The sequence below is a fragment of the Melopsittacus undulatus genome, chromosome 6 (assembly GCF_012275295.1).
Source record: "Melopsittacus undulatus isolate bMelUnd1 chromosome 6, bMelUnd1.mat.Z, whole genome shotgun sequence".
In the NCBI taxonomy this organism is placed as follows: domain Eukaryota; kingdom Metazoa; phylum Chordata; class Aves; order Psittaciformes; family Psittaculidae; genus Melopsittacus; species Melopsittacus undulatus.
This window is the reverse complement of record NC_047532.1, coordinates 47,071,709-47,093,447: the sequence shown is the minus strand read 5'-3', so window position 1 is coordinate 47,093,447 and position 21,739 is coordinate 47,071,709. Positions and strand designations below refer to the sequence as shown.

At 54.6% G+C, this 21,739-nt stretch overlaps 1 protein-coding gene across 1 annotated transcript; it reads right to left on the bottom strand.

Annotated features, from left to right (window-relative positions):
• Positions 1-1,553: 1,553 nt before the first annotated feature.
• On the bottom strand, positions 1,554-4,786 carry NMUR1 (neuromedin U receptor 1). The gene is made up of 2 exons (XM_005142331.3): positions 3,892-4,786; positions 1,554-2,628 (listed from the first exon to the last, which is right to left on the bottom strand). The coding sequence occupies exons 1-2, from the start codon at positions 4,784-4,786 to the stop codon at positions 2,225-2,227; spliced, it is 1,299 nt and encodes a 432-aa protein (XP_005142388.2). The 3' UTR covers positions 1,554-2,224.
• Between the last annotated feature and the right edge of the window lie 16,953 nt (positions 4,787-21,739).

The following is a 21,739-nucleotide window of genomic DNA, read 5'->3' as shown; positions in this document are numbered from 1 at the left end:
TACTCATGAGCAGGGGGATGCATCCTCTCAACTGGCAGCACAAGGGACCCTGAAGCTTCACGCAGGTGGCTGTCACTACATAATAGAATGCTATCGACCTCCTATTAAAAAGCCATTCCCTGGAGATATGCAGTCGGGGAAGTGTCTGGGTGAAGTGAGATGGGGCAATAATGGCCACCAAGGAGGCATCAGTCATGTCCAACCGTGCAGCAGTGATGAGAAGCCATGCACGACTGTCCCCTGCCAGGACCATCAATGCTGGGAGCTGGAGAGGGAAGGAAATAGACGGATTCAATGCCCTTGGCCACGCTGACATCCTCCAGAGAGAGGCTGTGAGCAGCCTGCAGGACCCCGAAGGGCAGAGTTACAGCAGCCCCACACTCTCCCTCACCCAGCATCACCCAGCAGGACCCCACAAGAGCTGAGGTATGGCTTTGCCCACGGCAGACCCTGTTGTGGGGATGGGGAGTGGGGAAGCTGGCCAAACTGCCCCCAAGCCAGGGACTGGGTCAATGGGGGTGGGGGGGAGTTTGCAAGCCCCAGATCCTGCCTGTTCTTGGTCGCTGGCCTGGCTGTGGCCCTGTGTGATGTGCTTTGGAGGGGCTGGAAGCAGAGTAGCAGCTGCAAGCGCTCTGCCCAGAGCTTGTTCCCCCAGTATTTCTGCTCAGGTCCCTGGGCAAGTCCCACGGCACATCTGTCCTGCTCGGAGGCACAGCCATGGGATGTCGAGCCTGGGGCAGCTTCCCCAGCTGGCTGGAACTGGAGCTGGGGAAGTCATGTAAGGCAAGATCTCAAGCTGTTTGGACAGCCCCTCAGGCGGCATTTCAGAGACTCAATATTTGATCCTGTGGGAGGACCTTGCATATGCTGGGAAGCCAGTGACATCGATTTCAGACAGTAAATCAATGGGTCCTTCCAGCCTGGGAGAGCGTGACCAGCCAACCTGCACTCCCTGGCATTTTTGTGACATTTTCCAAGCCACATATTGGGGGACAGAGTGATAGTCACTGTTTCAGAGGCAGCTCCCACTCTGCAATGTTCCCAATCCCAGCTCAGCCTGAGCATCCTGGAGATGGGGAAGGGTGCATGGATCTCACTCACACCTTCCCTGCCATGCCCCGATCCCACCCAGCCTTGTAGACACACTGTGACAGCAGAGCCCACAGGCAAAGCCAGTGAGAAAGCCCTGTAACATGGCCTGCCCATCACCCCCTGGAAGGATGGCTCAGGTTCAGTCCTGTTCTGGTAGCAAAGCTGGGTCCTGAGGGACACAACCAGGACACAAATCAGTCCAACAGCTTCTTTTAATTCTCAATGAGGTCCGTGCAGGCAGGGATGGAGGAGGGCTCCCTGCATTCCCCAGGGTTGCAGAGGGCCATGGCGGGCTGAGGAAGAGGAGGGGGGCACCCACCAGATGCAGGTCAGAGAGGAAAGCACAGGGTGTATTCATGTGGCAGGGGGACAGGCATGGAGATGTGCCTGGGCACTGCAGGCAGCCTGGGGCTCCTCTTGTCCAGTGTTTTCCCCTGCAGTCTCCAGCTCTGGAGGGAGCAGCTGTGCTGCTTCTCTCGCCCTCTGGGGCTGCAGATGAGAGGCCAGAGGAAGGCTGGGAGCAGGGAGCTGTACTGGCACACTGCAGGCAGACACCGGTTGGCATCACTGAAGTGCAAGAAAATCAGGGGTGCATCAGTGCCAGAGACCCTTGAGGAGGCTTGGGGGGAGAAGGTACCCACAGACCATTTTTAACCCACTTCCTCCCATGCAAACCTCTCCCACCTCCATGAGTGTCAGCCTTAGCACAAGTGCCTCTTGGGGGTCCTGTCCAGCATGGTGTCCTAAAACAGCCTGGGGTGCCTGAGACTCTCAACACCTGCATCCATGGGTTCACCTCACTGGGCTGAGAGGGATGGGATGTTTTGGGGATTGCTGGTATATCCCTGCTGTAGAAGCCATTCCCACACCACCAGTGATGCCCTGGCTTTAACCAGCCCTGGTGCTGAATGCAGTGGGTGCAATACATCCAGGGCACAGCACAGCCACCACTGCCATATCCTCAAGCAGCATTGCTGAGAAAACCAGCCTTCACATACAAGGAGGATAGCACAGAGAGGTGGGGACCCCTGCATGACTCCTACCCTGCTCCCCACTGCCAGATGGGTACCAGAGTCAGATGGATGCTGGTGCGGAGGAAAGCTGGTCAAGCTCCCCTCTATCCTTACACTCTTCAGCAGAGGGACATTGCATGGGTGGTAGGCTGGCCTCTCTCCACCTCCTCCAGCTCATACTCCTCAGCATCGGAGAGGGGCAGCCCATTGGTGCTGGGCATGGGCTCACATTCGGTGCTGCGGGTGGTGGCATGGGTGATGCTGGGAGAGTATTTCCGTGACCACAGCAAACGGTGGCGGGGGTGGCACATCACCTCCTTGAACATCTCCCGGAAGCGGGTGGACATCAGGTTGTAGAGGATGGGGTTCGCAGCTGAGCTCAGGTAGAAGAAGACACCAGAGATGATGTGGACGTACTGGAACATATGGAGCATATGGCTCGTCCAGGTGGAGATGAAGCTCCAGACAAGGCGGTCAGTGTGGAAGGGGGCCCAGCAGATCCCAAACACCACCACGATCACAACTGTGGGGAGCCGAGGAGCCAGTGTTACTGGAAGAGTGGAGTTCCTCCGCCAGGGATCTCCAGTCCCTGACAAGCAGTGCCCCATTTCAGCTTTGGCCAAAGCAAATAACACACAAAAAAGCATAGGAGAAAGGAATGGGGAGAGGGGAAGGGCTCCTTCAGTGTCTTTTTGACTTGCTGTGGAGGGGCTAGAGCTCTGGACAGGATCTCCTCTCTATCTCCTGCCAGGGCTGCTCCAGGCACTGCTGTGCCATGGGTCTCTGCTCCCTGTTGCAGGTGGCTGGCCCTGCAGTAGTCCTAGGGACATGCAGCACAGGTCAGGGATGCCCCTGTGGGCATCGAGTCTCCGGGAACCCTGCCACCTTCACCGGCAAAGTCCAAGGAGCAAAGAGCTATTTGTGCCCTTCCCTTGAGCTCTGGTTTTGGTTTGTTTTAATAACCCAGCTTTTCCAATGGAGAGGAAAGAGGGTGATGTAGGGTGGTGTCTGGTTCCCCTGTCCTGCCATACTCATGCCACACAGCACCTCTGTGCCACAGTGGGGCCAAGTCCTCCTTTGTCCCCTTCCCAGACATGGTGCTGGGGGAAGTGGAGTCACCACTTGTCTGAGGTACAGCAGAAAGGCAGCCCTGGCCCTGCCAATGGACTGGGTCAGGCAACCTGCCATCGCTGTGCCATCATGGGGCTGGGGGCATGCAGAGGTCAGCATGCCAGGGAGAGACAGCTACCAATGAGCGGCAGCTCCCACTGCTGGGAAGAGGGCCAGAGGCTGCAGGGATGGTGCTGGGGAGGGGAGCAAGAGTGCAAAGCAGTGGGATGGAGGGATGCTCCAGTCCAGCGATGGGTCTGTGCATCATGGCCCTGGGATATTGCTGCAGGGCTGGGTAGGAATTGTGCTCCTCTGGGAAATACCACCACCACCACCAGCATGCAAGGTCTGGACTGGGGGACAGGGAGCAGGTTCCCCCATCCCAACCCACCTCCTTTCTTACTCAACATTGTCCTTAAGGAACGGAGGTCTTATGGCTGGGAGGTAGCATGCACCCTGGGCATGAGCAATCCTCACCACTGAAATGGATCCAACAGATCTGCCTTTGCCCCAACACCTCACAGGTGAGCACTGCAGCCTTCCTCTGGGATGACCCAGCCTCAGCACTCTGGACTGGCCATGCCTCAGTTTCCCCTCAGCATCCTCCCAGCACAGCTTTGGGAGATACCCCATCTCTTCCCATCCCCAGAATTGGATTCCCCAGTGTCAAACTCACACAGCATCTTCGTGACCTGCCTCCTCTTGACTTTCTTCTGTCCCTGGGTGTTGTGGCAGTCATGGCTGCTGCCAGACTTGGCTCCCAGGGCCTCCAGCATTTTTTCTTTCTTGAGCTGCAGCCCAATGAGCAGGTAGAGGATGCTGATGGTCCCCATGGGCAGAAAGAAGAAGACAATGGTGGTAATCTGGATGATGAGGTTGTAGGTCAAGCGCGGCTTTACCAGGGTGCAGATCTCTGAATCAGGCACTCTCCCCCGTCCTGGCACATAGAGAGACTGCAGGCCATGGAGGCTGGTGTTGGGGATGGAGCAGATGACAGACAAGACCCAGATGGTGATGATGACCCTCTTGGCATGGTTCCTGGTCACCACATACTTGGCCTTGAGCGGGTGCACCACGGCAATGTAGCGCTCCACACTCAGGGCCGTGACATTGAGGACAGAGGCGAAGCAGACGGCCTCGAAGAGCAGTGTCTTGAAATAGCAGCCGCTGGCGCCCAGCAGGAAGGGGTAGTTGCTCCACATGTCATACAGTTCCAGTGGCATCCCCAGCAGCAGCACCAGCAGGTCAGACATGGCCAGGCTGAATAGGTAGTAGTTGGTGGGTGTTCTCATGAACCGGTGCCGGAGGATGACAATGCAGGTGAGCATGTTGCCCAGAGCCCCCACCATGAAGATCAACAGGTAGATGACACACACTGGGACAAAGAAGCTGGACCGTCGAGGTCCCAGGTACTTGTCCCGCAGCTGCTCCTCTGTCAGATTGGCATCCTTGGGGTCAAACAAGGTCTCTGGGTGAGTCCTGTTGCAGAGATGAGGGCTGACAGGCTCCATGGGAAAGTCTTGCTGAGACAGGGAAAACTCAGGGCCAGAGCAATTGACGTAGGGATTCATTGCTGAAGAGAGACAGGGAGGTCTGCAGGACGCTTTCCCAACCCCTCTGCTGCCCCAGCTCCCTCTGCCACTCTCTCCATTGGTGTCAGGATGCTGCTGATCACCACAGCTCTGCACCCTCACTCCCATCCTGTCCCAGCCTCAGCCTTTCCTTCGGAAAACAACCCAAAATCTCCCTGCAACCTGTCTCCAGGATTCCCAAATGTCATGGTTTCCACGACACCAAGCACTCCTTGTCCCATTTCTCATGCACAAGTAACACTGGCAGCTCCCCAGCCCACCTTGGCCCCTTTCCCCTGTTGCTGGAGGTATGTCAGCAGGGCTGTCCTCTCTCCCTGCTCCTGAAGCAAAGCACAACACAGCCCCAAAGCCAACCCCAAAAGTCAATCCCAGCTCCAACTCTACCAGCTGTGCAAAGGGGCTGACAGTGCAACCATAAAACTGCAAGAAGGAAAAACTGATTTTCCAACCCAAGAAGGACTTACAGCTTGTTGGGCAGATCTAGATGAAGGCTCAGGTCCCACCACCCGTGCGCCGGATGAGGTTGGGCTGGGGAGGGAGCGTGGGAGGGAATGGATACTTCACTGCCTTAAGAGGCAGGCTAATGAAATCCTGCCGCTGCTCTCCCCTCCAAGCTCAGACGCCTACCCTTACCCACCTTCTGCCTTTCGTCCTCAGTCAGCCGACAGGCTGGCAGGAAAGCTACAGGGGTGCTGGGGACTTCCTCTCCCACCACTGGGCAAGCAAAACCTGGTGCTGAGACCCTATCCCTATGGAGGGCTGAGTCGCTGCTTGCAAAGCAGCACTGGCAAGAAGATGCTCTTCAGAAAGAGGGAGGAAATAACATTAATGTAATAAACTCCATTGCCTCTAAGAGAATCCCAGTGGACGGTGGTGCAGCCATCTCAAGCCCCACCAGCAGCCTTTGCAACACAGGTATTTGCCATTTGTGTGGTCTTTGTGGTGAGTAATGCATGGATCAGCCCCACTGCCAGGAATCGTGGCCCACACAGTGCAGTTGTCCAGATTCATCCAAGGGAGAAGCAGATGTGCAACCCTGGGTCACCCAGTCACTCCCCTGTGAAACAGGTGGCTCCAGACAGCTTCTGTCACACTTTCATGCAAGTATGTTGCTCCACTCACATTGCTGCCCCTAGCTCTGCACTGGGATCTGCTTCCTCCCTGTTCCCATTGTTTGTCAGTCTGTCTGCACTCCTGCCCATCCTCTGTGCTGGCACCCCATCTGCTGATACGCCTTGGTCACAGGGCAATACTCCTGCTCTGTAGCAGCATGCAGACCCATGCATGCACAAACACATGCGTGCACATACACATGCACACAAATCCATGCACACACACACACATGCACACATACATGCATGCACAAACTCACGCGTGCCTGCGTCCCACGACGAGCGGCAGGGCTGCGTGTCCCCGCTCCACCCGCAGCTCCTCTCTCCTCTAACACGTGCTTTACCGGTCCGAGCCCAGCCTAGAGCCGACGGCGCTCCCCCGAGCTCGCACCCCGCTGGCCCCCCCGGCTCCGCCCCGCCTGCCGAGCGGCCGGGCTGGCTGCTGCGGTGCGGGGGCTGTCCGGCTCCGCTGCGATCGGGCGCTGTAGCCCGCCCCGGACCCTCAGAGATGGGGAAAAGCTGCGGGTGGGGGTCAGGGTAAGGGGGTGACACCGGGAAGGCTGCGGCGCACAGATCAGAGCGGCGGCAGAGGGCACTGCCGTCCCGCGGCATGGGCAGCACCGCTGGCACAGGTACCCGCAGCGGTCCCTTCATCCCCTCCGAGGGTGACAGGGCTCAGGGGGACCCTGTGCTCTCCCAGGGTTGACATCTTGAAGGGCTCTGGCATGCCTAGGACCCTCCTCCATTCGGGCTGTCCCAGCTCTGTCCTCGGAGGTTTTTGGTTGAGCCGTGCAGGATAGAGCTGGAAGAGCCTCCGTTGGGGCTGCATTTGATGAGGTGGGACAGGGATCTTAGAGAAAGAGCCCTGTGCTCCCCCCTCCCACCGAGGCTGAGTCCCAGCACAATTCACTGCACCACTAAGCCCAGCATCGCACTGCCAAGAGCTGCCTGGATTTGGTGGCCTTCAGCTGCCCCTGAGATCCTGCACACCCAGATCCCCGTCCTGATGCCAGGGCACATAGCAGATGGGAGCAGCACTGTTCAGTCACTCCTCTTCCCTTCCACAGCCCGAGGGGGAAACTGAGGCATCAAGTTCCCACTGGTGCCCTCTTTCCCAGGAAACTGGGTGCCTGCTGAAGTATCCCTGCCTCACTGCTGTTGCAGAAAGAAGCAAATAGAGCCTGCTTGCAAGCAGAGATGGTTGGCAACATATGTCTGGGTGCAAATGTCCCCAGAGCCACTGGGCACAGGCTGAGCAAGGCACCCACCACAGCCCCTGCTTGGGAGTCACCCATGTCAACAGCACATACTGCTCCAGAGCACCCTTGGGCTGCAGGGCTCCAGCTGCATGCTGAGGGGGATGCAGCACTCCATTTCCCTATTGGCTCATGAAATAGAACCAAAGGAGAGTAACAAGGGAAGGGGACTGGCAGATGGGGACAATGTGCCTTGGAGCAGCCCAAAGGGGTGATGCACACAGTGGGAACTGATCCCTCAAAGCCCTGGAGATATTTTTTCTACCCATTTTGATATGACACTGAGATCTTGAAAGCCTTGAGAGTACCCGACCTGGCCCCTGTGCACCCTACTTGAAACCAACAAGCTGGAAATAGAATCTAAAACTGGGAAGGAGAAGAGGTGATGCATGCTGCTATGGCAGTGACAAAGGTAATGAAACCTCACCTGTTTCGGGGAGAGACACAAGCTAAAACACAGGGACAGGATACAAGGACAGCAGCTGGGCAATGCTGGCAGGGGCTCAGGAGGGCTGGCTCAGCAGATATTGGCCTGGGCAACAGTGCCAGGGAGCCAGCACATTGCAGGCCACAACCCCTGGGTTGCGGAGCCAGAAAGAGTAGCTGATGGGCAGGGTTTTCTGTCCCTGCCTCTGGATTGCGCACAGGTTGCTTTTTTCCCAGGGGATGCCCAAAGCAGGGGCATCCATGCTAGTGCTCAGGCAGTACGGTAGTGCTAGAGGTTGTACTGTACTGCTGAGGCAGCAGGAGCCTGAGCAAAAGCTCACTTGAGGGACTGCATTAGGGGACTAAGCATTCCTGGAAACCTCTGAATTGCCATCCTTTCTCTTCCATCTCTCATCTGCCTCCCCTTGCTTTCTGGCCCCCCTGGTCTGCAAAGAGCAAGGACCAAACAGAGCTGGGTTCTCTCAGAGCTGAACCATGGGCCCATCCATCCCCCCAAGTTGCCAGACCCTGGCTGTCAGGTGGCCAGAGATGTCTCTGTCCTGCTTGCCCAAGGTCCAGCTTTCCCAGCCTCTGCTTTGCTGGGACACCAGAACCACTGGACTGGGGATCTTTCTCCATTCGCCTCCCCTTTTTCTTCACCATTCACATCAGCCTGCTGGAGTATCCCACATAACTTGGGCCTCAATCACTGTTCCCACACTACCTGCTGTCATAATTTTTTGGGAAGAGTTGATAGTTCTCAGAGACTGCACATTACATTTTTTGCTCAGCATCTGTTTCTTCCTACAGCCCCTTCCCCCAAGGCTCTGCAGGCCTGATAGTGCTTCAGTGCTATCTGGTTTTCAACTTTCTAAAAAACCAAGTAGCCAGGAGGTGGCAACCCCTCTTCTGCTGCTGCTCCTCTACTGTTTAAAGAGGGTGAACCGCACATGAAAGCATGATCCTTTAGCCTATTACCCTTATCAGGTACTTTATTACATTAACCCTGCCCAGGGTGGCAGCAGGGTTCTCTGGGCTGGAAACTTTAGCAGTATGTAGGCAAGCCAGAGGCACACACAAGGTTCCCTGCGCAACTCCAGCCTGAAGGATGTCTCCAATCTCCCACTCCCTGCTGTGCAGTCATCCCTCCCAGCAAGCCAGCCAGTGCAGAGGTCCCTGCCATGTGGATCACTCCACATGTGGGTTAAGGCTGGAACACAGTGGCTGAGCGAGGCTGGCTCTGCAGCATTGCCAGGAGAATGAAGAAGCCAAAAGAAAAAAAAAAAAACAACCAGACACTTTGAAGCTTGAGAGCTGCAGTCTTAATAGCCAACTGCTTCCACTCCCAGCTCTTTTCAAGGGCACATCACTCACTGTAATTGCAGGGCAGACCAGCACAGCCTTTTACAGAGCTGTCTGTGCCCCAGCTCCTCATTCCTTCCCCTGCTTTGCCATTTTAATTAACACCCTCTGGTCCTGAGCACAGAAAAACCACCAAGCCACAGAGTGATACTGCATCTGAGAGGGGAAACTGAGGCACAGTCACTTATTCTCTCCATACCATCTTATAGCAAAGAACCCCCAGGGTGCATCCCTCTCTGTCACTGAAGCAAACATGAGCAGCCCCTTCACAGGGTATTGCAAATCTTCCCAAGGCAAGGAAGGGCCACTCAGACCTGGATCTGGGTTATTCTGGAGTAACGTAGGCAGAGGTGAATGCAGACCAGCAGGGTGGTCTTTCCAAAGCAGTGCTGCTGTCATTTAAGCCCCAGAGCCTACCCACACTTCCTTGTCCGGTGAGGGACACCCTCCTCCAGTAATATTTTTTGGCCACTGTTACCCTGTGCTTTTCCAGTCACTAACTACCAAGAGGCCTTTTTCCACTGCATAAAAGCTGTACTCATTCCCAAAATCTCATGTCAGCATTGTAATCCCCTCTCGCACAGCCCAAGCAGGTGACATCTTCACCTCTCCCAGTAGTGTCAGCTCTTTCTAGATCTCCACGTCCCTTTTTCTAAGCTGGTCATAACTTGCCAGCACACTTTCCAGGGTGCAGGTAGCCAGCAAAGGAGCCAGAAAGAGCCCTTGCTCCCCTAGGACAGCTAATTGCATCCCTAGGTGATGCAGGGCTGGTACCCTGGACACCCTGCTCACAGCCCAGGATTTCTCCCTGCAGCAACTGCTGCACCTAAAGCCCCACAGTTCATCTGAGAAATAAGTGGGAAAGGGCATTTTTCCTCCACCACAAACTGAGCTAAAAGGAGAAAGAAGGAAAGGTGGGGCTGGGAGAACAAACCCAAAACCCACACACCACATTTCAACATCCACTGGGATAAAAGTGATCAGTTTTCTAGGGAACAGCAAAATTGGCCTCTGCTCCACAGCGTGTTCCCCCCAGGTCTGCTGGAGGTCCAGGGAAGGCAGGCACTCTCTAAGCAGGTATTCAGGCACCATGGCAACCATAATTCTGCTAATCAGGGCTAGCACAGACTTGAAATGCTTTTTCACCTGGCAGGAGAACTGGGATTTTGCAGGTTCCCATCAGGCCGTGTCACCCAGGGGTGCTCCTTTGGCTGTGCCGCTCATAGTGATGGAGGAGGATGAGGGCTGGCTGCAGCCAGACATTACAATGAGAAGCCACACAGCCCCAGCACTGCATCCCCCATCCAGCACAATGCTGGACAGCATGTGTTTCTACCAAGGCCAGGATGAATCACCCAAGGGCAAAAAAGCATGAGATGCAGAAGATGCTACTGATGTTGTAGATGTGTCTGTCAGCCAGGGCTTTGCTAGTAACATTAAATTTTCCTGCCTCCCCCTCACCACCTCCTTCAGCTCCTGTCTGACACTGGTTCCATGTAGTGTCAGCAGAGCAGATACTGTCACCAGTGATGGAGATGGCATTTTGTACCTGGACAGGAGAGATGCAGCTGCAAGAAAGAGATGTGTGTGTGTCTTGCAGACCCTAGCCCCACACTCAGGACACAGCTACTGTGACATCTTTCTTTGCCTGTAAAATCCCAGCTTGGAGAGAACTAGAAGCAGCCCACAGCAGGTCCCAGGGCCATAGCAGAGTGCTCTGTGAGCCCAAGGGGCAGCGTACAAGCCGTGATGGAATTACCTTATTCTGGCTGAAATCTGCTCCACGGAAAAGGCTGCCCCTCTTGATGGGCAGCAGGGACTTAGCACCTGGTCAAACCAGTTCTGCCTTTGCTCAGCAACACAGCCAAGCCAGGGGACACCTAATGGAGCATTTCACCAGCTGCAAATATCCCAGCTACCCATGATGAACTTGGGATCACCTCAGCCACAGCAAGAAACTTAACATGAGGCAGCTGCAGTGTGCACTCACAGCCCAGAAAGCCAACCGTATCCTGGGCTGCATCAAAAGGAGCGTGACCAGCAGGTCAAAGGAAGTGATCCTGCCCCTCTACTCTGCTCTCGTGAAACCTCACCTGGAGTATTGTGTCCAGTTCTGGTGTCCTCAACATAAAAAGGACATGGAACTGTTGGAACAAGTCCAGAGGAGGCCACGAGGATGATCAGGGGACTGGAGCACCTCCCGTATGAAGACAGGCTGAGAAAGTTAGAGCTGTTCAGCCTGGAGAAGAGAAGGCTGCATGGAGACCTCAGAGCAGCCTTCCTGTATCTGAAGGGGGGCTACAGGGATGCTGGTGACAGACTCTTCATTAAGGACTGGAGTAACAGGATAAGGGGTAATGGGTTAAAACTTAAAAAGGGGAAATTTAGATTGGATATAAGGAAGAAATTCTTTACTGTTAGGGTGGTGAGGTACTGGAATGGGTTGCCCAAGGAAGCTGTGAATGCTCCATCCCTGGCAGTGTTCAAGGCCAGGTTGGACAGAACCTTGGGTGATATGGTTTAGTGTGAGGTGTCCCTACCCATGGCAGGGGGGTTGGAACTAGATGATCCTAAGGTCCTTTCCAACCCTAACTATTCTATGATTCTAAGACCTTCTCTAAAAGAATGAAGTATGGCCACAGGACATCTTCCCAAGCATCAAGAAGTCACTTTGTGTGCTCTATTTCTTCCTTTCCAAGCCTTCTCCTTTGTGAGTTATCAAGAAAAATATGGCATAGCACAGGGACAGCCTCTCTCCCCTACCCTTGGTTCAGAGCCACTTTGCATTCACAGGTTGATTTAAGGTGCTCCCTAGGACTCTGAGGATTGATTGCCAGAACTCTTATTACCTTTCCCACCCAGCCCATGGTAGGTATTCATTCCTGCCTACATGTATCTCTCAGAACCCAATTCATAAGCCTCTAAATGGGACTGGAAAGAGGCTTTCAGCTGGAAGGAAAAACTGCTGCTCAAGTTCTACAAAACCCTGTCTGCAAAGAACAGCAGGCAAGGAAATAACATCTCTGTGGTGGGGTCCCATTTGTCATATAGTGACTCACTCTCTGAGTCAAAATCAGATTTTCCAGCCATAAAAAACCCCAACCAGCTACAACATCCCAGTGAAACACAAACAGGGTAGCAAACTGAGATGTAGGCTAGAAAGAGGGAAACTCATAACAGGGTCTGCAGCGCTTGCCTTTAAGTCATTTGCAAATGAGCATCTCCCAGGTCCAGCACAGAGCAGGGACAGGGCCATAGGGGTGGCAGGTACAGAGACTGCTGAAAGCACCTCATTCTTCATGCCATCACCACCAGAACCAACTTAACTGTCACAGTAACAGCACCACAATTTTTCTTATTGCTTCATGTTTTTGCAGCATGCTGGTTGGCGACTGAGGAGGGTGGAAGTATCATACACTGGTTGCTAGCACCTTTACTTTTTCAGTGGGAGAAAAAAAGGGCTGGGGATAAGAAGAGTGGCTTCTTCAGGGACAAGAGCAGGGAGCCCTTCCCACATCAGCAGCATCCTCTCTCAGGGCACAGGAAAAGTTGCATGGAGCAGGTGAGAGATGGGAGAAGGCTTTGGATAGGATCACATTGAGCAGGCCACTCAGTCACCTGAAATGTCCACAGACACCCCAGACACAGCATTTCAACCAACCAAGTATGAATCCTGATGCTGATGGTGAAGTGGGGGGATCTCCTGGCAGCAGTGGGCTCAGAGTGCCCGGTAAGGCCCCAGCACCTACCTACCCAGCTGGTAGCCAAGGGTGCTGCCAATCCTACATACAGACTCATAGAACCACCATGCCACATTCAAAGCCCTTTTCACACAGCCACAGAGCTCAGCTGCCAGGTGTGGGACAAGATGCTTTCCCTGCATCTTCTCTATGCAAGAAGTACCATGCTCTGCTGCAGGTCCTGGGACAGATTTTTACACTAAGCCTTGCTTTCCAGGAACTGATAAACTTCAGAGTTGAACTTTTTCAGGATTGTTCTTCATTCAAAAGATAAATTAAACTAAACCAAACCAAAACAGTGGGACCATGCACACACTTCCAAATTTTTCCAGCAGAAAGTGTGTGCTTCAGCTAGGCAGAATGAAAGCTGAGAGCACACCATGAACTCTCAGGGATGCCAATGCAGCAACTTTAGCATGAATGAAAGTGGCCTGAACCCAGGAGGAAAAAAAAAACAAACCAAAACCAAATGTGAGCAAACAGCCTGAAATACTCCTGCCTGCTGAGCAGAAGGGATCTAGTGAATTGGTGAAGCTGGCTGGGTGCATCTCTGAGCACAGGCACAATTTTGAGAGACAGCTGCCAGCAGTGCTGCTGTGCTGCAGAGCAGGGCGTGCTCAGGCTGCACCAAGGAGAGAGGCAGACCCAGCCCCTTGAGAAACTTGTAGTGTTTTGCTACAGGAAATTGGACCGGGATAAGAGGAGAGTTCTGGGGTGAGCTCCCAACTCCTTGTATAGCCTGCCTGACTGCCCTTTGTTTGAGGGAGATTGTTGCAGGGGCTGGGAGGACTGAAGCATCCAGGCAATCTGATTTCTGTTCTGGGATGGATGAAGTTTATCACATCAGCATATGCAAGAAGTAGAAATGCCGTGGCTTGGGCTTTGCAGAGGGCTCATCTGCACTTCTCAGAGCTGTTGGTATCACCTCGCCTTCTCCGGCAGTGAGCAGTGGTCACCAAGGTGGACAGGAAGGAGTTGCCTCTGTCAACAGCCCACAAGGGTGACAGCTTACTACATTTCAGGCCAGCTAATCAACCCTCCAAGATGAAATTACCTTTGGCTAATGCTTCTTTCCATGGCTTGCCCACCTATATGCTGTGACACGTACAGTCATGAAGCCAGAGGTGAGGACACAGGCACTAACAGGCTAAATAGACACGTGCAGGTGGCATATCCAGATGACACCCACCCTGGGGGACCACAGCAAGGCACCAAAGTTACCCTGCTATTAGTGGAGACCTTGGGGACACCCAGGGGATAAAAAAAGATTAGGGATGATAATTCCCTCTAAGTGGATAGGGATGAGAGACTCTCAGGCTGATTTTCACGCTCAGAAAGAAACCAAAATGCATAATTAAACATCTCACCTGCAAGTACTGAGAATAACCCCAAACTCATATCTCACAATCACAGCAGATCTAGCCCATCCAGTTCCCCTCTACAGCAGGGCAGTGAGTAAAAGCCATCAAGCTGGCACAGTCCTATCACACAGCAAAACTCCCAGTGCTGTCCAATACAATATGCTCCCAAACTAGGCAACAGGCTCTGGGATGATTGACTGCACCTTCACTTCTGCCCAAACCCCAGCACAGCCCCAGTACCATCCCCTTGCCAAGTCTTGAGGAACCCCTTCACACCCTATTAAACCTTCCTACAACCTCTCCCTACACCAACCGATCAGCTCCTTTATAGCCCTGGGAATCACCAGCAGCTGGGCCAGGCTAAGTTAACCCTCTATTCACCAGCCACTAACCTAATAACACCCTCACCAGCAGCTCTAGAGAGGGTTGAGGACAGCTGTGCATCCACACATTTCAGCTGCCCTGTCCCACTCCATCCCACCAGTCCACATTCACATGCCTCAGTTTCCCTCTGTGTCCCCACCTGCTGCTGTGGTTCTAAGGAAATACTTGCATTCTCTTTTCCCTCCATGAGGTGTTTCCCAAACACACATAGGTGTTTCCTATTTTCCCATCCCACCTAGCCCATCACAAGACTTGGGGCACACACACCCTGCTTCTGGCACCTCTAGGGCTGGTGGGATATGTCTGGAGCACAAACTCAGTCCATGAAAGAGTTTCCCTCCTGCTGGCCCTGGAGCTCTTGAATGGGGCTTCCCAGCCAGGCTTGGTGGCCTCCCAGAAGTGTCTTGGCCTCTGGTTGCTTCCCATGCCCCGAAGTCCACAAAAGCTGGGCATTTCCAGCTGCTCCACTAGGAAGACAGGATTAAATGCCAAATCTGGCTAGGATTTCCTCTCCCCAGCCACACCAGGCTGTTCTGGCAGCAATGCTGATTGGCAGCCTGGTGCTACCTGCCTGGATTTGGCCTGCAGCCCATTTATGCATGATTTGCCCTGGCCCACAGCCTCTCCTTGCCAAAACTATGGCAGGCCCCTGCTCTCAGCTCCACTCACTGAAGTGCACAGAATCTCCCTCATGCAGGTGAGGGGCTGGGACCCCCAGACCTCCTGGCTGCTGCAGAAAGCACCGTTTCTCAGTGGAAAACAGGAATTTGGAGAGTACTTTGATAGATCAGACACATGGCCATAACATGGTACCTGATTTGTCCAGTACTGGCGTGAATTCCATCCCACATGGCTGCCACTAATGATGGGCTTTAAATAAACGAGCAAATGCTGGGCAAATGGGAGAGATTTTCCCCTGGCACCATGCAACATTGCCTGCAATATTTTTTCTCCAGTTCTCCCTTCACACACTTCCCATCCCCATCTGGCAGGTTATTTCCATCCCGCTCCTTTTTCCCACCAATAATATGTCTGATGCTACTCAAACCTGGGAAATGACGAGGTGTGAATGGGAAAGAGCTTCTGGTGTGACACCATGAGTTGCTGTTCCAAGATCACCAACAACTTCGTTTCAAACCATCCCTTTCTGGTACTTACATCTGCATTAATTCAGGTTAATTCCATCCACCCTAAAGTGATATGAACAGAGTTTTCTTCATCCCTGCTCTGAGTTTGGACTACCCCAAGGAGTCGGACTCTGTTTGGACTCTGGTTTGGGGCTGCCCCAAGGTGTGGGGAACATCCTCTTTGCTGCTGCAGTTGCTGTTTCCAGACAGAACCGGCCCCAGATTTATTGCACAGGCAGCTGGGCTGGAGAAAAGCACTGGCAGAGGGGTACAGCCCCCCCAGCCCAGGGGCTGCGAGTGCCACAGAGGGTTTGACACACGGGCTTTCCCCCGGGCTGTGCGGCAGCTGAAAGGGGGTTTCCTGGAAGGTTGGCTTTGCAAGCCACATGGAGGGGTGACAGTTCCGGTTTATTCTCCAAGGGCTGTGGCGTGGCCTGGCGACCCGACGCCGCAATGATGGGCGGCAGTGACCACTATTCGTGGCAGTTTGGCTCCCTCTGGTGGGAACACGCGGGAGTTCTGTGTGTCCCACAGACACGGGCTATCACCAGCCACCAGCTGGCCACGACGGTGTGAGGCTCCCGGGCAGGGCAGGCACTTGCCTGCACCCTTGTTCCACCGCGGGCTGGGCTGGGGGAGTCGGACTGTGACCGCTCGCTGCAGTCCCCAGGGACCGGGGTAGTGATGCCCACAGGTAGGCAGGGGTGCAGCCGGCAGTGGGGCACCCTGGGTACATGCTGGCACCCTGCCCCCCTAGGCAAAGGGGAGCCTGGAGCAGGTTTGGTCTTGTCCGTGGAGAGGTGTGTGGGATTTGCTGGAAAACAGGGAAGAAGGAACAGACAAAGGGAGGATAACGGGTGTAAAAGGGGAGAGAGGGGATAGCTTGCAGGGAACAGCCTCTTTCAGGGAGGAGGGGGCAGAGCAGTTCCTCTCAGCCCCATCCTATTCTTCCATGTATGACCACTTGTGCCATTTTCTGCCCTCTTTCCCTTGCCTAGGGGAGTTGGCGGGGGGTGGTCCTCACCTGGTCAGTAGGAGCTTGGCTCCTTAACAAAGTCACGATTTGGGGGTGGCCAGAGCAGGTGGGGTACAACAGTGGGGGTAATGGGGTGGGGAGGGAGGGAGCACTACTGGTACCTGAATGTGAAAAAGAAAGTTTTGGTGGACATGGGGTGTTGGGAGAGGGACAGAAATTCTCCCTATATTCAGGACAGCCTGGGAAAGCTGCCCTGCCAAGCCCTGTCCGTGCCACCAGGGAAGACTGTGAAGCGCAGGGACGGGAATAAGGGATTTGTGGAAGCGTCGTGTGTCCACACGATGGCACCAGACCCGGAGAGGTGTCCCCAGGCAGGGTGGCATGGCAGGACCTTCTCATCCTCAGGGCTGTGTGACCCTATGCATAGAAGAGACGAAGGCTTTTTTGGCAGTGCTCCACTCGTGGAGGGGGTTTAGGGTAAGGGTTGTGCAACAGCTCCTTGGCAGCAGCTCCTCTCAGCATCCCTCCAGCTTTGGATGTTCCTGCTTTTACTCTGGATGCAAAACAAGACGGAAGCGTCTAAAACCTGGTGCTTGTTTCTCTGCTTCATCCCCTGCTCTCAACTTCTGCCACCTCTCTGTACCAGCCCCACCTGGCTCACGTGTGCACAGAGCCACCCTGCCTGGCACACACCTCCCTGCTACAGGGCAGAACCTCCCACCTCCCCACCAAACAAACCCCAGCCCGCTCCCCCAGAAAGCAGGGAGGAAGTGGCAGGTGAGGTGGATGCAAGGGAGCAGGGGACAGAGGGATGGATCCTGCCTGGTCCTCGAACCACTGGCAGGACACATTGGGGTGGCTCAGTGTGGACCAGGTTTTGTTGCTCAAGGTCTGGCAGGTGAGGGCTCTGTCCATCCTGTCCCGTCCCAATAGCCTGTGTAAAAAGGGGCCAGACTGGAGGCTATCACAGAGGGCTTGAGATCATAATGACTGTGATAATGATATTCCTGTAAATCACCTGGGTTAAACCACATGCTGATTTCAGCTGATCCTGCACAGGCTCAGCACCAGCATTACTGGACCCCACACCTCTCACCAGTCAACCAGGCTCTCATTCATCTCCAGTACAGCCCTGTGCTGGTGGCTATGGACCAAGATCCCCTCTCCCCCATCTGCTGAACTCTTTCCAAAGAATATCATAGAATCATAGAATGGTTTGGGTTGGAAGGGACCTTAAGGATCATTTAGTTCCATCTCTCCTGTCACAGACAGGGTCATCTTGCACTAGATCAGGTTGTTCAAAGCCCCATCCAACCTGGCCTTGAACACCGTCAGGGATGAGGCAGCCAGAGCTTCTCTGGTTAACTTGTTTCAGTGTCTCACCATCATCATAATGAAGAACTTCTTCCTAATATCTAATCCAGATCGACTCTATTTCAGTTTAAAGCCATTCCCACTTTTCCTGTCACTACAGGCCCTTGTAAAAAGTCCCTCTCCAGATTTCTTGCTAGCCCCTTTAGCTACTGGAAGTTGCTCTAAGGTCTCCCAAGCGCCTTCTCTTCTCCAGCCTGTCTTCATAGAAAAGCTGTTCCAGCCCTCAGATCATCTTCCTGATCTCTTCTGGGCTTGCTGCAACAGCTCCACATCCTTCTTGTGGACCCCAGAGCTGAACGTTGTATTTCAGGTGGGGTTTTATGAGAGCAGAGTAGAGAAGGAGAATCATCTCGCTCAACCTGCTGGTCACACTCCCTTTGATGCAGCCCAGCACATGGCTAGCTTTCCAGGCTCTGAGCACATACTGTTGGTTCATATTGAGCTTCTTGTCAACCAGCACCCCAAATCTTTCTCATCACGGCTGGTCTCAATCCAGTCTCTGCCCAGCCTGTATTTCTGCCTGGGATTGCCCTGACCCAGGTGTAGGATCTTGCACTTGGCCTTGTTGAATTTCATGAGATACACATGGGATCATCTCTCCAGCCTGTCAAGGTCTCTCTGGATGGCATCCCTTCCCTCCAGTTTGTTTACCACACCACACAGTTTCCTGTTGTCATCAAACTTACTGAGGGTGATTGATCCCACTGTCTATTTTGCCAGCAAAGATGTTGAACAGCACCAGTCCCAATGCTGACTCCTGAGGAACGCATTTTTTCCCTGGTCTCCACTGGGACATTGAGCTGTTGACCACAGCCCACACACACACACACATCTGCTGAACTCTTCCCAAAGGGTATGGGGTTCTTCCTCTCCCCCCATTGCAGCCATAATTTCCCTTGTGACTCTCCCCACAAGGCAATGTGCATTAATAGAGGATTAGGCCTCCAGAGAGGACTTTGGGGAGTCCAGAGTGGGTTTAGGGTCTCTCTAATGGAGCTCCCTCTTGTCCCATGTGCTTTATCAGGGTAGGGGGCTTTCTGCTGCTCACAGCTTTGCCTGCTGCGATATTTGTGTAGGCTCGGTAGGGAATTTTACTTTTTGGTCTCCACAGCAGTCCAGGGGCTTCAGCGTGTTCCAGCAGTGCTCCACAAGCCATTGGCAGAACAGACATGTACTGCAGAATGTACTGTGAGCCTCCTCTCCCCCCTGCTCCGTCCCCAGCAACAGCTCCAGCCAACCCCCTCATCTCTGTGATTTTAACAGGTGAGCCCATCCCTGCTCTGTCCCTAGCTGCCCCTCGCACTGGGGAGTCACACAAGCTCCCCATCCCTGTTCCCATCCCATCCACACCTCCTTCCTCCCACAGCAGCCCCACAGCACCCCCAGCCCCACTAAACTCAGCTGCTGTTTGACCAGCAGCAAGCCAAGATCCCGTCACAGCAAAGAGAGTCTGGGAGCAGCCTCACGCTCCTCTGTCTGCCCACCTCCATCTGCCAGCTCCTGTCCTACATCTCGACTGGCAGCACCCTGCGAGCGGGGGCTGCCCTTGTCCTGTCACTCTGCCTCGCCTGCACAGAACAGAGATTTGGCTCGAAGGTCTCCAGGGGGCTTTGGAAATAGCACGAAAGCTGGGGGTAAGACACTGTGGGATACTCGGCTTGGCCAGACCCAGGGTTTCACCAAGAGATGCTCAGCTATTAGCCCCAGGAAACCCCTTTCCCACTCAGCATCTTTAAGAGGGCTCAGGCCACATATCCCATCTTTCTCTGTCTTCCTCTACCCAGCCAAGCTGGCTGCTGCCCACTCTCTGTGGCTCTAAGTAGCTTTAGCTAAATCCCCAGGTGGAGGAAGCTGCTGATCTCCATGACTTTGTGGACAGCGGGATCGCCGGCAGCGCCGGATAGGGCAGCAAAGTCAGCGGTGGCACAATGGAGGGGTAGGACATGTTCTCAGGGAAAAGGAGCAGTGAGGGGGCATGCCCACCCAGCCGAGCAAAACCACCCACTGCGATGCTGCCTGGCCCAGCTGGGGTCCTAGAGCCAGTGGCAGAAGGGAAGCAGGAATTTGTGCCTCGGAAGGAGCAGCTCAGTTCCTTTGCATGAAGGAGATGTCAGGGTTTAGGAACAAATTGCCTCCAGAAGGAATGCAAATTGTGAGAAATGTAAGACCCAAGGCTTTACAAGTCCAATGACGGGGACTGGGACTAGAGCAGAAACTGGCATTCAGCTTCAGCACCCGGGCCCGGCCGAACCCCACCCTGGCTCTGCTCTCCATAGAGCACAGCCCCCCCGCTGCCTGTTTCCACAGGGGAAGTGCGTTTCCCGTGGAAGTTTATTCCCGGCACGGGTAGCTTTTCCGCCAGGATTTCTAAAAATAGTAACTCAGGCCGAGCCAAAAAACAACCTTTATTTTCCTTTATTTCATTGTTTTTAAGTGAAGCTGTTCCCGCGGGAGGGCACCCCCACCCCCCGCTCGGGCTGGACGCAGCACCCTGTCTGCCGCCGGGGACTGCGGAGAGGGGCAGAGGGTCTGCCAGGCTCCGGCCCCGGGCCGCCCCCCCGCCGCCCTCTGCGCGGCCCCGCATTCCTCCCAGCCCCCCCCCCCCCCCCCCCCCGCCTCACCGGCTGGTCGCCATGGCGACAGTGACCTCACGCGGGGATGGGCGAGCCGACCGGTCGCGTAGCAACGGTCTTGGTGACATCAGAAGCCCTGTCCGGTTCCCACGGCAACCCTCGGGGCACGGCGGGAGGCAGGACCCCCTCACATCCCCCCGAGACCCGCGGCGAAAGGGTTAACGCTCATAAATCTGCATAACTTAGTGACGTCAGCTGCTGGACAACCGCATGGGGGAGGTCCTATGAGGAATGAGTCCGACTGGCCTCCACGGCGGTTTGTGGGGTAAGATGGGGCAGTTCATCACCCACGACCCTCCAAAGCATCGCTCAAACACACCCCAGCTCTGCCCGGGCGGGGGGCACTAACCTCGGCACTGCCCCCCTTCCCTGCTGGGGGGGTTGATACACCGTGGAGGACATCGCGGCAGCGGCTCCTGAACGAGAAGCACAAAATGTTTTAGGCCAGGGGCTCCTCGGGGTGCAGCCGGATGGGAGCATGTCCTGGATGAAGCATCTGGCATGAGGTGCTTCCTGTCTTCCCCCCCCCAGCAAACTGTGCGCACCCTTCATCCTCCGTAAGGTGCATCCTTCCTCCACCTCATGTGGGTACCCCTCACCCTGGCAAACATGTTCCCTCCCCCGTGGCTCTGAGCCCTGGATGTCCCTCCAGCCTCTAGTGCAGCCAAGGTAAAGAGCAGTTTTTCTTTACCGTGGATGTACCTTTCACCACCTTGGTCTACCAGCTCACAAACTCAGATGATAAGGCTACACTCATGGAAGTGCCCCGTGTCACTGAAGGCCTTTGCAGAAGTTAATTCCCAGTGTCAGTGATATCCCCGAGTGGGATTAGCCACTAGATAGCACTCTTGCTTTACACACGGGCAAGGGAGCTGGCAGGTACTTGGCAGCAGGGAGAGGAGATGCTGAAGGCAGCCTGTTCACCCAAGCACTACCCACCACCAAGGACGTAATCCCAGACGGGTGCACTGCAGCGGCTGGAAAAGAGCCAACTCCTCCGGCCCCGCCGCCAGCCAAAAATAGCCATGGCAGGGTGACTTTCAGAAGGGATGCAATCCGTATGGCTCTATGGGTAGGGTGCTGCTCGCTGAAACAGCTGTCTCTGGGACAGTGACTGCTCATCTCTTGGAATGACAGCAGCAAGGATCAGGGGATGTTTTTGGTGGGAGAAGAGAGCTGGA

Bases quoted from the DNA above. Each gene is read 5' to 3' on its own strand.
- NMUR1 (XM_005142331.3), bottom strand. From the start codon at position 4,786: ATGAATCCCTACGTCAATTGCTCTGGCCCTGAGTTTTCCCTGTCTCAG. The intron at 2,629-3,891 runs GTGAGTTTGACA...GGCTCCCCACAG, and splicing joins GCAGGTCACGAAGATGCTGT to TTGTGATCGTGGTGGTGTTT.